This window comes from Fragaria vesca, linkage group LG2 (assembly GCF_000184155.1).
Source record: "Fragaria vesca subsp. vesca linkage group LG2, FraVesHawaii_1.0, whole genome shotgun sequence".
NCBI classification, from domain to species: Eukaryota; Viridiplantae; Streptophyta; class Magnoliopsida; order Rosales; family Rosaceae; genus Fragaria; species Fragaria vesca.
The window spans coordinates 19980504-19998610 of NC_020492.1; the positions used below are offsets into that span (position 1 = coordinate 19980504).

The following is an 18107-nucleotide window of genomic DNA, read 5'->3' on the forward strand; positions in this document are numbered from 1 at the left end:
TTTACCAACTGCAATAATACACATTGAAAACCTGCCCTAGATTTTACATGAAAAGCCTGATTACTATATATATTTCCTCTTAATATATGACTAATATATAGTAGATAGTAGATACATAATACCTTCTACTAAGCTACACTGCCTACACTACATTTAGTTACAAGTAGCAATTTCACTAGAACTGGACTGAGAAGCCTCTCTGCTGTGGGTGTGGAACCTCCAAGTGAAGAGGTAGTCCTTGGACTCGCAGGCCAGTTTGATCACATCACAGAAAGCATTGATAGCATGCTTGTCCATCTCATTTCCCCACTCAATCCTCACCCAGCATGAAAATCCATTTGATGAAGTTGGCACCCTTGTGTCAGAAAGCTGCAGTGCAACCTCCCCACTGATCCTTTTGCACGGGGTGGCCACCATTGAATCGAGCCAGGAACACTCTGGCTGACCCACCATCTCCTTGTAAGCTGCATTTGCCATCCTCACCTTGTTGTGTGAATCTGAGATTATGGCTGGTAGTGCCTCAGACTCCATCTCTTTCTCCACATCCTCTGGTTTCTTAGGAGCTTGCACAGCTGGGGCCGAACTTGGATCTGTGCTGATGCAGCCAACGCTAATGCTCGAGCCCACAGGTCGAATTGGCTGAGGTGCTATGACATTGGGGCTGGTAGGTGTGGTAGCAGGGGATGGGGTTCCCTGTAGTTGCTTCAGCAGGTCTTTCTCCTCTGGAATTTCAGCTACAGAGTTCAAATCTATGAGCTTCTCTCCTCCAGACGGTTTCAGTAAATTGAGTTCAGCTGGCACCACTGCTTGGTTGGTCACCACAGCTTGGTTTGGGACAATGGGAACTGAAGAAGGATATGATAGAAGAGGCAGGGTCACCAGACTGGTGCTTTCGAGGCCGCTGCTGGCTGATCCAAGCTGGTTTGGTAATGCAAGCTGAGTAAGAGGATGAGGAAAACCATCCAGGGTCAAATTGTTGACAGGGGATGTGACATGGCAAGCAGGAGAGAGCCCAAATACATGGCTTGTTCTCTGCCTTTTGAGGGTTGGTGGCGAAATTGCAGCTCGACCTCGCTTCCTGGTTCTTGTGGGTCTTGCCTGCAACTGAGGCCAGAGGTTTCGAAGGTAAGGGGAGTCCCTGATCTTCTGAGACAGTGCAGGGCTCTCACCTGTAGGGGTGGTTGGACTAGTCTCAGGCTTTGGTGCTATGGGCCTGTACCTGGACATAATCTCAGCGGTTTTCGCTGTGTTGGTGGAGTTGTAAGGATTCAGAGTCTTGATCATGGTTGCGAAATTCTCTAGTCTCTGCTTGCCACACAAAGCTCACCACCACAAGCTCAAGTGGCTGCAATGGCAGAGCTTTAGAATGAGAAAATGCAGAAGGCAGAGAGCTGAGAGCTGTGAGGGATGGAAGGGCAGAGGAGGATGGTAAGTGTTTTGGTGAGAAGGATGAAACGGTTGTTGTCTTAAGGGAGGGAGGTGACCAATGAGAGAAGGGCACCATGGAGCAGAGAGGAAGGAGGGAAGGACACTTGGAATTGCATGGTGGGTACGTGTTTGTGGGACTAAGAAAAATAAACCACAGGTGGGATTTAACTCTGTAAGTGACTGTTAGTGGGGCCCTTGGTTTTCTTTTTTTACAGTTTAAAGTCCTTCACACCCAATCAAACGCCTGGCTTGCATGCCTCTGAGGAGCCTCTCATTATAACGCGTGTGAGTGAGGCCGCCATGCGTGGCTACACCTATCACGATTGGTTTGGCCGTTTTTGTTTTCTAGTCCGGTTATTACGTAACTGCCCCTGGCCTCGCGTCGGTGGTATTTGGCCCTGTTGGACGTGTCGTCGCGGTGGCGCTCATCGCATGCAAAGGATGAGGTAGAATCTGATTGGAGGGTGAGTCCTCGGTAGGTGAAATTTTAAGCTGACAGGCGGAGGGAGGGACAAGGGGCAACACGTGGCCGGTGGCTGTGAGGTGGTTGCGAATGCGAAAACGTTGAGTTTGTGAGTGGGGCAGGAGGGTAAAGCGTCGCGGTTTTGGTCGTCCTAATTAGCGCGCCGTTGCGGTGCTTTGGCGGGTTGCCAAGTCACAGAGAAGGGGTTGCGTGGGAGGTGTGAAAGGAAACAACGGATGGCAAGCTTGGAGTGCACCATTGTGGAGTGTTCACTGGACCATTTTGGGCGGACTTATTGCGTGGGAGGTGTGAAAGGAAACAACGGATGGCAAGCTTGGAGTGCACCATTGTGGAGTGTTCACTGGACCATTTTGGGCGGACTTATCAGTCTTGTATTGTAACGTCGTTTGTTTGGCAAGAAAACGTCCATGGACCAGAGCCCATATAGCATTTCTAAGTTCAAACTGTAATTGGCTCAATAAATCCTTGATGACTTGAAAGATCGGATAATGAGGATATATCGATTGGTCTAAACACATCGGAAATATCTGAGAAATTATGTATACTAGACTACCAGTCAAAGATTGAGAAACTTGATGACATTTGAAGAAACATGAATATTTTAGATGAAATTTTAGAAAATGTTTGTTTATCAATTGTCTTATTATATTTTGTTTGGTTGATTAAGGTGTTTAGCTGACAACTTTGAGGTCATAGACATATGTAGGGTGTGTGAATTATTAATATTTTTTTTCTAAAAAATTGTCTTATTATATTTCAAAAGACCATCGTGAATAAACATAATGTATAATAAGTTTAAGTAATTTATGGAGTCTTTGTTGATGAGTTGCTTCATTTGGAGTGGTATTTTTGGCGGGTCTGAGTGGTAAAATTGTACAACCCCGTTGGAATGTTAGGTTTTGTGAACCAGAGTCGGGTTTATGATAATTGCCTGCTTTGATGTCCTAAAAGTTGATCTCTTCAGCGACTGCAAGCTGCCATGGCTAATAACACTAAAATATCCACAATCCAATCAATGTAATACCTATATGATTAGAACTCAAACTTGTTGCAAATGAGTCATATTTTTGGATATGAACAATGTTGGAATAGTCATGATTTTCTTTGAGTGCTACTGTGTGTGAGGTAGAAAATAAATGGTGGACGGTGGTGTGGAAGAGCAGCCTAATACCGAAGGAATTGGGTTGGGGTGCTTTAGTTCGATTAGCAGCTTGAAGAATGAAAAAGTGGATGAGCAGAGATCTAAAATCCATGTTCATGAGGATTGAGCGTTTAGAGCTTTAGAGCAATTGCACCTATTAGGCAAAGACAATTGCTTATTTGCCAATTGAATTGCCCTTGCTAATTCACTATTTATGTGATGACCCAGTCTTAATTAAATTGCAATAGGAAAATTGTTTACATATTTGTCTACTTTATACATATTTGCTTGTTAAAATTTAATTTATTGTTTTATTTGGGTTATTAACTATTACTAAAAGAGTTCTGCTAAGTCCACCAAAAAGTTATACCAAAATCTAATACCAAATTATGTGGCATCCTACGTGGCATCTATTATGTCCTCACACCCAATTAAAAATTTTCAGTTTATTTAGTTTTTTTAATTAATAAATAACCTAAAAATATAATAATAACAACAACAAGATATGACTGAACTTATGAAAATGTCCAGAAAATACAGATGTAGAACATCAAGCCAACCTACATAATTGTGTTTCATCTAAAAAAATAACCTGCGTAATTGTGGAAGACACTTATACATGAATTTGGGAGACACTTGTGAATCAAGTTCTATCAAAAAGCACTTATATAACTTCCACAATTATGCATAAGTTATACATAAAACACTTGGGAAAAGTTGATGTATGGATTTATTTCTTTTTCATAAATTCATGTACATGAATTTGGATGACACTTGTGGAGCACACGTTCATACTACTTAAAAAAATTACAAAGAATACAACAATATCATAAGTTCATCCAAAATCTGAGACTGGGAAGACATATATAAAGACCTCTGGGAAGTTGGGTATTCCTTCTTCAAGCGCCATCACACCTCACTCCTCCCCTCCAATCTCCCCAAACCCCAAAACCCACCACCCAAACAATCCCAAATCCTCCGGCTCTGCAAATCCGGCCTACTTCTCGACACCATTCATCTCCTCAACTCCACAAACCCCTCCAAACTCACCCTCAAACTTCTCCTCTACACTTCACTCCTCCGAACATGCACCAAAGCCGTCTTTCTCACCCACGGCCTCCACAAATCCACGCCCATATATGTCATCATCAAAACCGGCCTTGAAACTGACCGTTTCATCGATAACAACCTCCTCTCTCTCTACTTCAAGCTCATCCCCAACATGACCCAAACCTAAAAAATGTTCGACGCTCTGTGTTTCCGTAATGTGATATCGTGGACGTCCATGAAAATAAATTTTGTGAATTTTGTTTTAGAATTCTATTCAAAATCAAATAGGTTAATAAAAATACATGGTGGAAAATATTAGGTTTAAGATGATCATGTGGCATGTGCCACATCATTTGGTATAGAGTTTTTGTATGAATTTTTGGTGTCTCTAGCATTTTCCTTACTAAAAACATGCGTTAATTTTTTGTTTAAATATCTAGTGGAACTAGAAACATCCAACCACTACTCTAATCCAGACACGTTGCATATTCCTCTCCATTCACGTGTCATTTACCAATTTCTCTAGAACCCATCATGTCTTTCTTCCTCTTTTCTTTTCTATTATTTCTCATTCCCGACAAATTGGACTTGTTTTACTAACTCAACGCTGCACTTGAGCATTGGTTTGCAAGAGATTATTATGAATTTCATTGTCTATGAATCTCATATTTCTCCATCTAATCACACCCAAAGATTAAAATATTTGTATTGGCATATCTATTGGTATTTTAAAAAAGGGAGATATCGGATATATCGAGGATATATCAGAGATATTGGGGATATAATCCAGACATGTTGCATACTCCTCTCTATTCACGTGTCCTTTACCAATTTCTCCAAAACCCATCATGCCTTTCTTCCTCTTTTCTTTTCTATTCTTCCCCATTCCCAACAAAACTGGACTTGATTTATTAACTCAACTCTGCACTTGAGCATTAGCTTGCAAGAGATTATTCTAAGTATTATTGTCTATGAATCTCATATTTCTCTATCTAATCACACCCAAGAATCACACTCAAGGATTAAAATATCTGTATCGGCATATCTATTGGTACTTTGAAAAAGGAGATATCGGATATATCAGGGATATATCGGAGATATTGGGGAAAAAATATCGGAAATTCGGGGATAATTTTTTTCTAAAATATTTAATTTATTGTATTTACTTATAAATTGTACAAACATCAACTTCATCTATATCTAAAAAGAGACTTCAAGTGGTTGAAAAGACGTACGGTGGTTCACAAAAGTATAGTATTCAGACCAAAATATATAACCCTACGAATTATACTGTTGAATATGATAGTCGTATATCTTTTTGGAGCTGCTAACTGTTTCCCTTATATCTCTTTTCAAATATTATTGATAGATATGTTCGTTTTCGGAGTATTGATGTTCTTAAATTTATCTTGAGAAGAACAATTGGCTTATCAAATTGAACAGTTTTTGTTAACATTATGGTATTGACAATGAATGTTAGTGTCACTCAGTTACACCACTCGCAATTAATTTTCTCCAGGGTTAACTGGGCCTAGGATTGCAGTGTGCCTGTGGTGATGTGCTGCATCCAGCCCATACCAGGAAAAAGAAATATCGAGTGTGTTATGAGGCCCATTTAATAGGCGATAGCTCATCAATGTATCGTAAGCATTACTCTAATACTTCAGTGTTCTCGTTGTTGTTGAACATTGATTCACAGTGGCGATGACGAGGAATCCAATGTCAAATTAGGTCAGTGAAAATTTTCAATTCGGAGAAAAAAAAGAAAAAAAAAAAAATTGAAACCAGTCATGCCGCACTCGTGAGCTGCAAGAGCCTCCTAATTCTTCATCACTGAAAAGTAGTGAAGGCTTTGATATTTGTTATTGGATTTGGTGGAGGCAAAATTGTATCTCTGTAATGGCGACTCTGCCGGCGAATTACGTCACTCTCCTCCAGCTGAAGGAGCGGTACCTGAAGGAGAAGGAAGAGCAGGAACGGAGGGAGAAGGAGGAGGAGGAGCGAGCGCAGAAGGAGAAGGAAGAGGAGGAGGAGGAGCTCCGGCGGCAGAAGCTGAAAGAAGAGGAGGCGAAATTGCGGAAGCCAGACGGCGTCGTTGTGGTTAGGAATAGGGGGAGGTTTGATCGGAGGGAGGTTCGGCAGGTGGTTGATCGGAGGGAGTTTCGGCCGGTGGTTGATCGGAGAGAGTTTCCGCCGGTGGTTGATCGGAATGTTTCGGAGTGCGAGGGCGGGGAGATAGAGGGGAAGAGCGAGGAGCCGGAGGAGGAGAAGAAATGGAAGAAGAAGAAGAAGAAATGGGGGAAGAGGAGGAAGAATGTTAGGGCAGAGAAGGAGGAGGTGGGTAGTGAGAAGGAAGGTATAGCAGTTCCGGTGGTTATAGAGAGTGGCGAGAAGGCAAGTGATAGTGTGAGAAGAAATGGAGGAGAAAGGAGGAGAGCTGGTGGTGTTGAGTTTAGGGCAAGGAGCAAGAATGTGGAGGAGATTCAACCGAAATTTAGGAATTTGAAGATAGCTGGTGAGACTGAAATTTCGGGTGATACGTTGAGGAGGCCGAATAGCAGCAATGCAGGTGCGAAAGATGAGATTGAGCCGAAAGTTAGTGGCTTCGGCGTGAATGGTGAGACCGAGAGAAGGAATGGTAGGTGGAGGAGGCCAAATTACAGGAATGTGGGAGCCAAGGAAGAGATTGAACAGGAAGGTAAGGACTTCAGGATGAATGGCGAGACTGAAAGAGGAAATGATAGGTGGAGGAGGCCAAATCGCAGGAATGGGCGTTCTAGGGAGGAGATTGAGCCAAAAGTGAGGGACTTTGAGATGAATGGTGAGACTGAAAGAGGGAGTGATAGGCTGATGGGGGCAAATATGGAGGTGAGTGAGCCAAAAGTTAAGGATGTAAGGAAGGATGGTGAGACTGAAAGAGAGGATAGGCTAAAGGGGCCGAATAGTGAGGAGGAGAGTGAACCAAAAGTCAGAGAATTAACAATGACTGGTGAGATTGGAGGAGGGAGAGATAGACTGTGGAGGCCGAAGGGCAAGAATGTGGGTGGGAAGGATGAGACTGGGCCGAAAGTTATGGACCCATTGGTGAAGGCTGATAGTGAAAGAGGGGATGAAAGGTTCAGGAGGCCAAGTTGGTCTGATTACCGTGGTAATAGAAAACCTTGGGGTTACAAGAAAGAACAGTGGGTTGGTCTGGCTTGGGTTAAGAAGGGAGAGGTTTCTGATGGCAATGCTGCTGGAGTTCAAAGCTCGGAGCATTCTATCTCTGGTGAGAGTTCACTCCTTGTTTAAACAATGCCTTTGATTTTGTTCTTTATTAGTGTGTTTGCTCTTTAGACATGGATGCTGAAAAGATTTGGATATATGATATAAATTATGCACTTAATCAAAATCTCAACAATTGACTAAGTAGGGTATGAGTTAGTGCTGAAAGCCTCTCAGGTTAAATATATTGCAGTTTCTGTGTGTACATGATGTTGTCGAATTATATGGATGCATAGCATTGAATTCATTTATCATTTAATGGAATTAGAGGATTGAAACTATAACTTTAATAGGCAAAAAAAAAAAGTAAAATGTTAGAAGGTGTGGATTGTGAAGAACTGAAGATTAGGAAGGAATCTGAGGTTTAGCTAGGTTTACTTGTAAATTGCCAGAAATGAAGTATAGGTGCCTGACAATACCTAGACATCAAGTAAGCAAGTTGGAAATGTTGATGCAAAATGTCGGATGTAGTGTATTTAAGTTGGTCATGGGTGTCCTTGTCTATATTAGCATTGAAGAATAGTTCCAAACCCAGGCTGGGTTGGTGTTTTTGTGGAGGTCTATGAGGTCGGGACTGGAAGTCAGAAATAAGCTGAGTTAGTTGCAGGTCAGCTGCTATTGGTGATCGGATTTTTTTAAAAAGAAAAGATTAAGCTCGCTTTTAGCAGGTTTAAATTATCGTCAAGCAGTTTCGACAGATAGAATTGGTAAGTTGTCGAATGTAGGGTGGATGGCTCCTTAATGGATAGATGAAGGAATCTGGTGGTAAGTGAGAGTATTTGCATGTCTCAGTAACAGTTCTCGGGAAGGAGTGCAGCTTCTAAGTAATGTATGAAAATGGCCTGTGGGATTGAAGGAATTCAAATTATTAATACTTACCACGAACCATATCTGTCAGATGAAACATCGGATCATTACTAAGTATGTGGCTTACAGACATTAAATAGTTTGAAAGTTTTATGTCATATAAAGTATTCATTTCTGTTGACACAGAGAAGTGCCTATTGAAACATATTCAATGCAAGAGATTAGATAGACAATTACAGCTCTAGAACTTTCTCGTCTCTTTTTGAAGGGCTTTGGTGTTGTAATCACTGCAGTTGTCCTTGTTTCACAAAGTTTTATCTACTTTCAAAATGGCAGATAACTGAATAAGCTACTTAAATTAACATTACATAATAATAAAAAGAAAATTGTATGCTCTGTATTTAAGTAGATTGTGCTTCTGCATTTGTAAGATTTGAAACTTCCTGTCCTGTCTTGGCTACAATAAAATTTTCCTTTTCAACTTTTGCTTTACAGGTTCAACTAGAGCGTCTTTGAATGCAAATCCCCTGAAATCGGGCGGCCCTAGGAGAGTGATCCAATAGGCGGGAAGTGAAATAAATGGCAACTGAAATTGTTATGGTAATGCAAGTGTCTGTAGTTGGATTTATTCTGGATGGATCTAATCACTATTCAGGTACTTTCACTTGATGTAGTGAAGATGGACCCAATTAATTCGAGTTTTTGAGCTAAATGTACAAAAGATGATGATGCTCTGCTAGTCTGCAACCTTTTATAAATTAATGTGCCTTAGTGTTGGCTTCTAAGCCAATTGCAAGATGGAGTTATTGACGTATTTCATACACCAACTGAAACATTGATCTGTTGTGTATCATTCGAATATATAGTTTTTGATATTAGACACCTGCCAAAGCTTTTCCTATGGTCGAACCCGTTGTGGACATCAACTAACTAAATGAAAAAAAAAAATAGAAAAAAAACTTATAAAGTAATGTGTTCCAATAGATGAGATACCAAAATCTCTATCAGATTTTTCTTAGTTCAAAAGCATATACTAGAAAATCTGTTTAATATTCGAAGTTCCAATGACAGACTAAAAAGTGTGATACAAATTTTGTCTCTAAAATTTGATTTCTTCGCGTTGAATCGAAGGAACAGAATGGGAACTGTGGTAACCAATGTTGATTATAAATTTATAGCAATTGATTACATAACAGAAATTACAAATCTCCAATTAATAGTTGCTTATTCAAATTTCATAACGTTTTAGAGCAAACAATGAAGAGATTGTAACGGTCTAACAAGTTACTTCCCGCCCACTCACAGAGCTAGTGTGCCATTTAGGGAGTCCCTAGTTACTCTATTTCCTTCTCCTTCGTCTGTCAACCTCCCTAAGCTAAGAAGACATGGCTCAATGCGGTGGTTGCAACAACAATGACAAGAGTAACGGCGGTGGTGACTGCGACAGTCACAAGAGTACCAACAAGGGTGGTAACACTAAGACTGGTGGCAAGAATAAGAACAATGATGGCGGCGGCGACAAAAAGTCCGAGGAGTTGCAACCACACCCACTAAAAGAGCAGCTACCAGGAGTTCAGTACTGTGTTAACAGTCCTCCTCCTTGGAGTTAGTATTTTCTCCATCATTTCTTGGTTTTTTGATACCAAACCTCCTTAAATTTGGAATTGATGTTATTTTCAATCCATTGTTATGCAGTTGAAGCTATAGTGTTGGGTTTCCAACACTATCTTTTAACTCTTGGTATTACTGTCTTGATTCCCAACATAATTGTTCCTCAAATGGGTGGAAGCGATGTAAGGACTTTTCTCTTATTTGTCAAATTTTTCTATAGTTTTATTTATGTTTTAGACTAATTGCCACACTTCCACAGGTTGAGAAAGCTAAGGTGGTACAAACCATGCTGTTTCTTTCAGGGTTGAATACACTCTTGCAATCTCTATTTGGGACCAGACTTCCCTCAGTGGTAGTGGGATCATATGCTTATGTGCTCCCCACAACTTCAATAATCCTAGCCAATAGATACAAGGCATTCACAGATCCTCATGAGGTGATCAACTAGAAGCTTAATCTATTTGTTTTGGAGTTTGATTAGTTTCTGAGATCTGCAGCTCTCTGACATTTGTGGATGAATCTTTCCAGAGGTTTCTACAAAGTATGAGAGGCATACAAGGGGCTCTAATTGTCACTGCCAGTTTTCAGATGATTGTAGGCTTCCTAGGCTTGTGGAGAAATGTTGTAAGGTAAAAACTGAAGCTTTGAATTACACTACAAAAATTTATACTTTGTCAATATGACCTTAGTTTCTTAATTTTCTGTTTTAGGTTTTTGAGCCCTCTTTCTATTGTGCCTTACATAACCTTTGCTGGACTTGGCCTCTATCATCTTGGTTTCCCTATGGTAAATACCTCTTTATTCTTCATTCAGTGCTCCAATATTCATTTTGATCATTAGCACTATCAATGCAATATCATAGCTGTTATCAATAATATTGTTTTCTTAGATTGTAATAATGTGTTTCCTGTCATTTTTTTTAAATTTTAAGTAGATTTATCATTATGCAGATTAGATATCAGATGTTGGCAGTGTATGTATTCACTACTAAACTCATGTTTGTTCTCCTCTTCTCTTTCTTCTAGGTGGCAAGATGTGTTGAACTTGGTCTTCCAGAACTGATCATCGTGGTATTCATCTCACAGGCAAGTTTTGATCGGTAACTATATACCTGCATATTTCTCTGCTATTCTCGTGATACTGACATTTTTACATGTTTTGCAGTATTTATCTCGTTTTATAAATACAAAGTGGCAGATATTTGACAGATTTGCAGTCATGTTCTCTGTTGCAATTGTATGGTTATTTGCACAAATTCTTACCTCAAGTGGTGTTTATGACAACAAACCTGCAAGCACTCAGATGAGTTGTCGCACTGACCGTTCTGGCCTTCTTGCTGCATCTCCCTGGTGAGATTTTTCGCTTGTGTACGCAAACTATGATTGTCAACAAGAAATTTCTGTTACTGTATCTTGAATATCTTTGACAGCAGTTGATCTCCTTGTCCTTTGGTTCTGTCACAAACATGCAGGATATATATTCCATATCCATTTCAATGGGGAAGCCCCACTTTCAATGCAGGAGAAGCTTTGGCAATGGTTGCTGCCTCTTTAGTTTCTCTCATAGAGGTGAACATTATACTTTATTTATGTTATGCTATTCAACATGAGTCAATGACAGTAGAAGTGAATGTTTCATATGATTCACCTTCAAATTTTGCAGTCATCTGGTACATTTTATGCTACAGCTAGATACGGGAGTGCCACACCTGTACCCCCTTCTGTTGTTAGTCGTGGTGTTGGCTGGCTAGTATGATCTGTTTGCCTGAATTCTGTACTTAAGTTATGACTTTTATCGTCCCATTGCCAATTTGATTTTGATATCTTGAATATCAGGGTGTTGGAGTTTTTCTTAATGGGATGTTCGGTTCTCTAACTGGCACTACTGCATCAGTGTAAGGAAATCAGAACTCATGATATTTGTGCTCAAAATATTGTATTTATGTCTGACCTCTACCAAACATTATGTTTTTATGTACATGTAAAATGCAGCTAGTTTATTTTTAACTGATTTTCACTTACTTTACAATCTTCTAATATGCTGCATAGGGAAAATGCTGGTCTATTAGCATTGACAAGAGTTGGAAGCCGTAGAGTTATCCAGATATCAGCCGGTTTCATGATATTCTTCTCTATATTTGGTATGTACCCAAGTTCTCAACAGAATTTCACATAAATCTTCATACTTGCTTGTTCATATTCTATGATATCTCCAAATGTTGCCTAAATGGTTTTCTTTACCAGGAAAATTTGGGGCCCTTTTTTCATCTATTCCCATGCCAATCATAGCAGCTCTTTACTGCATCTTATTTGGCTATGTTTGTATGTCTCTCCACCTCACTTTCATCGATGACCTTTATTTGTGTTTTTTGTATATATAACACACTGGTATTTAATCAATGTCACTTGCAGCATCTGCTGGACTTGGGTTTCTGCAGTTTTGTAACTTGAACAGTTTCAGAACAAAATTTATATTGGGGTTCTCTTTCTTCATGGGAATTTCAGTACCACAATACTTCAGAGAATATAGGTTGGGGCATAATCACTGTGGTCCTAGATGGGTGAGTATTCATTTGTGAACCAAAAGTGTCATAATTTTTTTTCTCCTCTACACTCTTTTTAGCCTGACTAATTATGTGTTTTTTCTTTTTCAGTTTAATGATGTAGTGACAGTGACCTTCATGTCTCACACGTTAGTAGCTGCTCTGGTTGCTCTCATATTTGACTGCTCGCTGTCTCGAGAAAATGATGCAACTAGAAAAGACAGCGGCTTGAACTGGTGGGCGAAGTTTGGGGTTTATGGTTCTGATGTTAGGAATGATGAGTTCTATGCATTACCATGTAGTCTGGACAAGCTTTTCCCAGCTCATTAAATGTTTAGAAGCAAATAAAGGGCATTGCTGCTTATATTTGTAATCTGCTTGTACACTTGAATTTGTTCTTTAGTTTCCTAAGCAGTCTGCTACTACTATACCAGCTCTCCATTATTAACCACACAGACATCTCTACATTTTCTTTGATATCTGTGATGTCCTATTGTGTTTGGATTGTGTTTGCAGATATTATGCTATCAGTCTTTTCCTGTTAACTAATATGTGCATCAGGTAATATTTTTCTGTTCGTTTTACCTTGCTTTCATTGTGATTGATTGCAATGCCATCTTCTTAACCACATATATCACAAGGTAAATGGCTAGCTAGCTATATCCTCAAAGAACCTACAGAGGTTACGGCACTGGAATATTTTACAGTGGCAGTAGTACCACACTGTAAGTTTACATGACTAGGAACCTCATATCATTCTGAATATTGCAAACCACTAAAGTAGGAAATGAGCTAACAATAATGTACGTCTCTGTTTAACCTGGGGCATTGGATGCAGACTTGCAGCAGCAAGTACTACTGTAAGCCTTGGAACTGGGTCTAAGCTAGCTGTCATCCACATATCTTCCATATGAATGTGCAATTTTGCTGACCGTTTTGGTTGCAGGTGGCCAATGGAATGAATGACAAATCAAATCTCACAGTGAAGTAATGAGAACAGCACATAGCTGCATATCATATGCTTCACAAACTGCCTAGATAAAAATTAAAACAGGATTTGTCACTTGTCAGCAGATCAAAACCGATGGGTTTTGGTTTGGATGACATGAAAATTAAGCCAAAGGATTTGTTTTGGGACTTGCAATCAGATGACAGTTGTGTCCCCAATACCTCTCCACTGATCATATCATGGTCCCTTGAAACATGGTTTTTGCTTTCTGGAAAATTATTTGGCTCACATTATTATTATTTTTCTGTACTTTCCAACAGGATTTTGCTTCTCTTTAGTGGCCTTATACAGCTTCATAAGTAGTGGTGGTGGTGTGATCCCATGTGCCCTTAATATGTGGGATGTGACAAGTTTTCATCATATGGTTCCAAATAGTAAAATGCATTCCATTTTCATTCTGGAGTAAAAATGGAAATCCAAGAGCTTGACTAAAAATGAGCTCAAATGCTTGATCAGTGAGGAACCCACTGAGGCTAAAAAAACCAAAGAGATGGGTTGGTTTATTTTTGGTTACCACTCTCAGTGATAATTGACTTTCATTGTGTTTGATGGGGACTTGGAACATTGTTGGGTATAAGCCATGAAAGTGAAAGAAAGTGAAGTTGTCTATTTGGAGAGAAGGAGAAGTTGGAAGCATTTTGAATTCTCTGATGTATATGTAGGTTGGTGATCAATATGGATATTTATAGAATCAAAGAGAGGCTTCCTATAGCTACCAGCAACTTAGCAACTGGCACTGTTTGATCTTTTTCATAGAATCATATATAGTAGGGGACCAATGTCAATTGGAAATTAGTTCTTGCTGTACTGCAGAAGACCCCATACCTAACTAGTTGCATAGGGTGATATTTAGCAATGTAAACATCAGTCAATTTAGTCCAGGTGTATAAGAGATTCAGTTTCAAATTTTGATTTTCGAGGTAAATGCTCTAATTTTAGATCATCTTAGACTGCCAATCTTGTTGATCCCAACAACCACACCTACTTCGGACCACTTTTATGTGAATCATTCACCTGTTCGACTATGTCCAGCCTTCAGAAGTAAATTAGGTCACTTGAATATTCCCAATCACTTATAAATTAAGATAACAAGATGTTCGATGAATTGTCTTAGAAATGCCGAGGCAAGAGCAAGATAGTACATATCTCGCTCCGAGAATGAGACATTCTTAAGTCTTAACTTGTCACTACTGCTTATAGGTCACTGCATTACAGTGATGAAGTAAACTGAAATCTTTGAGGATGAAATTTAGCAAAGCCAAAAGGCGAAAACTCCAAATCATAATCATATAGATAGTCATAGACTTATAGTACATCAAATTGTGGATGATATAAACTAAGGAAGGTCCACAAGCAATAAAAAGAGGCATGTGCTCATCAAGTTAGACAAAGATACACACATCAGCTCCCGTGATCCTTCTAAAGGGTCACAATCCATAATCATTGAGTTCATGCCACATTGTGGAGGGGTCTCTCTCTTCAAATAATTTCCCAGACTTCCTCAGACCCTATTTTAACTTCCTAGTTATACCGACATTGGAGCAGATTAACAAATCATAAAACTGAGTTTTGCAGAAGTCATATTTTCCAGGTGAAATAGTATTAATGAAATTCAGAAATATATATTTATAACAGAAGGCAAAATTTACAGCATGCAGAGCCATACTAGACAGACATTCATGAAATGATGATGATGCAGAGAGGAAATGGAAGATTCAGTATTTCAGTACATGGATGACATATCATTATTTGTTTTGTTCTGAAATTATCATTATCATTATCATTATTTTTTTTACACCTTGCATGTACAAATATATAGAAGCTGTTGAACATTATCTGCAGGGACCCAACAAAGTATATATTGGAGGTATTCTTGCAGATTTCTGAGGTTTAATGAAAAAAAGGTTTTGTCACCAAGCATTTTCAGCATATACATTCAAGTTGTACCTAGCTATTATGTACCTATGCTCCTATGATATTGATCATTGTATATTTTTCCATTTTTTTCATGACGGTTTAACTAGCCTGGCTTTTTCCATTGGTGAGATAAATCATCCTGAAGCATTATTGCCAAGGCACACCAGTGTCACGTCTTAGTCTAAGAGTCTTTGAAGACCTAGTCTCCAAAAGAGTCAATGATATGTGTTATATAGACTGATTGAATTACCTTTAGTTAAACGCCAGGAGTGTCAAATTTCAATCTCTTTTGCTATACCAGAATGTCAAAGGAATCAGGGACTTTCTTCTCTTAGCTAAGTGCACTTAACTAAAACAATTCAAGGACAAATCAAGTATAACTTACTTAACTTGTCAAGTATTCCCCAAGTTTGGTTTGTCCAAGCTAGCAAAAACAAACTTGGAATCTCCAACATCAAATAGTAAGTAAGATCCTCTAAATTTTTTAACATTCTTAGTTATTCAATCTCATAGACTTGGCTTAAACTTACTTAGGAAGTAAGAGCTTTAGGCTATAGATAGGCCTTAGACAAGACCAGGCTTTGCATATCCCAAATGATCACAATCAATTATGGTAATGTTTCCTGAGGGAAAAAGAAGCATTTAAAAAAATAACACCTTCCCTTATTATCACCATTCACCACTATTATGAACCCTTTGCTTTCTCTCTCTCCCCCACATACAAAAGCCAACTGGCAATTTTGATTCATCCACAAGGAGATAGAAACAAGACCCAAAAGATATAGAGCAAAGGACAAATGTAGTCTAGGATTTGAATGTGATTTGTTTGGTTTTTTCTTTCATCCCTCTCAGCTTGTATTATATACAGCAAGTCAGCAACAACATAAATAGAGAAGAGTAGCTAATTGCATTTGCAAAATAATACCATTGTCACTCTCTTTCACTTTCATCATCAGAGTTAGTCTGAGCCTAAATAAACACCAGCCTTTTCTATACTGTGTAGTCAAGAGAGTTGTGTGGAGATGAACATATCACAATCACAGTACAATAGTGGGTGTGAATCTGGGTGGACGCATTACCTAGATCAGTCATATCTTTCCGGCAGCCATGGAATTCAGAAAGGTGATGATTATGTAGGAACAAAACCAGAATTTGAAGAGGAAGAAAGGGAGGAAGATCTATCTATGGTGTCTGATGCTTCTTCTGGACCTCCACATTACCAAGAATTATATGAAGATGGGTGTTCGTTATCGGTTGATTCTTCGGCTTCCAAATCAGGCAAGAAAAGCAAGAAGAAGAAGAGCAAAGAAAGTAGAGGCAAAGAACAACACCACCATCTTGATGACACCGCTAGCTCCTCAGTCTTCAACTACTATTCCAAGGCAAACTCAAAGTCTCATACAACATGCATTGATACTTACAACGGATAGTAAGCCGATTTCTATATTGTCAATGATTAACATAATGCTTTCTTTCTTACAGAAAAAGATGAGTACTATTTCCATGGATGAACCTCCAATGCAGAATGTGATGGACTATTCTGAGGGTTTCTCTGCAACACATATGAAGGTTCTTTTAGTTCACTCTCTTATCTCATTGAGTTCTGCTAACACAAATATAGTGACAATTTGAGTTCTACTAACACAAATATAGTGACAATTTGAGTTCTTATAGGGAAACTCAGCTTTGCGGCAGCACTTTGGTTACTTGAACTCTTCCCTAGCTTCACAAAAACCTGGTAAAAGCTTTGTCATCCTGTTTTATTTTTCATCATTAAGTTGTCAACTTATTTACATGTTTCAAAAGGAAAAATAATTTTAAGGATCATGATTTTCTGGCACAGGTGATTTTAAGGAGGAAGCTGGGAGTGATGATTATACATGATTATCATGGGAATGAACAAACTGTTTCATCTGCTGCTGCAGTTGTGAAGAGAGAGAGAGAGAGAGAGAGAGAGAGAGAGAGAGAGAGAGCGAGAGGTGTTTGGGGGAACAATGTAAAAGATAAAAGGCAACAGTTAGATCTCAAATAGATCTTGTTCCTCACTTTTTCATTTTTCTTTCTTCCACATTCTAGCCCTTTTATATTTATCTTCTTGTCAACGCAGTGGGAAACAACCTGAGAGAACATAAATTATTTAATAAAGCTCCAATCTTTGATTTCATTTTGTCATCAACGAACAGTGGTTTGTGGGACTTCTTTCCGGCTCCGTCCAACATGGGTCAATAAGCCACTAATTACTGCCCCTTATATTGTGCTTCCCATCCCCTTATTACACCAGGAAACAATCTAACTTCAGCTGCAGATACCCTAAATATGAGATAACCAAACACATTGCTTGAGGTTGGAAGTTGGAACTACCCAGTATACAAATATGTGCTTTCAATACCCCAATGTATTGCATAAGCACACATATGCACACTAATTTGCAAAGCCGGTTTTGTGACCATAAGCTTGTTCTGCCCATAGATTTGAGTAGCGACACGACTGCGCGAGCGAGTGGAGCTTATATACACGTAAAGAGTTGCATTGTGGTCCTTTGAAGGGCAGAGAATCTGTGCTTATGGAATTGATGAGCTGATAACTATATGCAACACAACCACCACCCCAGAAGTTATGGAATGATTAAGCATTCCGAGGCCAAAGCGAAAGCCAAAAGAGCAATGAATGGGATGGCTTTATTCTACTTGAGCTTGCCAGCCTAGCTAACAACAACTTTCGGTAGGGAAAATTTTGGGAATGCAAGGCAATCAATCTAAGCTAGGGGTTGAAAAAAGGACAAGATCTCTTCTGGGCGAGGAAGAAACCAAAAGGTAAGCTTCGGTTTCAACCAAAAACCTCCCACCACACTTTG

General features: G+C 39.3%; 4 protein-coding genes across 4 annotated transcripts; 3 read left to right on the top strand and 1 right to left on the bottom strand.

The window, feature by feature from the left end:
* Nucleotides 1-94: 94 nt before the first annotated feature.
* On the bottom strand, nt 95-1369 carry LOC101290919. The gene has a single exon (XM_004290931.1). It carries the CDS (start codon nt 1282-1284, stop codon nt 154-156), a length of 1131 nt encoding a protein of 376 aa, XP_004290979.1. The 5' UTR covers nt 1285-1369; the 3' UTR covers nt 95-153.
* A 4379-nt stretch (nt 1370-5748) lies between these two features.
* Nucleotides 5749-8842, top strand: LOC101291198. Its single transcript, XM_004290932.1, has 2 exons — nt 5749-7371; nt 8670-8842. Exons 1-2 carry the CDS (start codon nt 6003-6005, stop codon nt 8735-8737), a joined length of 1437 nt encoding a protein of 478 aa, XP_004290980.1. The 5' UTR covers nt 5749-6002; the 3' UTR covers nt 8738-8842.
* Nucleotides 8843-9559: 717 nt separating this feature from the next.
* On the top strand, nt 9560-12657 carry LOC101297806 (putative nucleobase-ascorbate transporter 10-like). Its single transcript, XM_004292715.1, has 14 exons — nt 9560-9779; nt 9870-9967; nt 10045-10221; nt 10314-10414; nt 10496-10571; nt 10811-10870; nt 10950-11134; nt 11257-11353; nt 11448-11534; nt 11621-11679; nt 11834-11925; nt 12029-12106; nt 12197-12345; nt 12439-12657. The coding sequence occupies exons 1-14, from the start codon at nt 9560-9562 to the stop codon at nt 12655-12657; spliced, it is 1698 nt and encodes a 565-aa protein (XP_004292763.1).
* A 3554-nt stretch (nt 12658-16211) lies between these two features.
* On the top strand, nt 16212-17226 carry LOC101291486. The gene is made up of 4 exons (XM_004290933.1): nt 16212-16635; nt 16736-16822; nt 16928-16991; nt 17097-17226. Exons 1-4 carry the CDS (start codon nt 16276-16278, stop codon nt 17135-17137), a joined length of 552 nt encoding a protein of 183 aa, XP_004290981.1. The 5' UTR covers nt 16212-16275; the 3' UTR covers nt 17138-17226.
* Nucleotides 17227-18107: the final 881 nt, after the last annotated feature.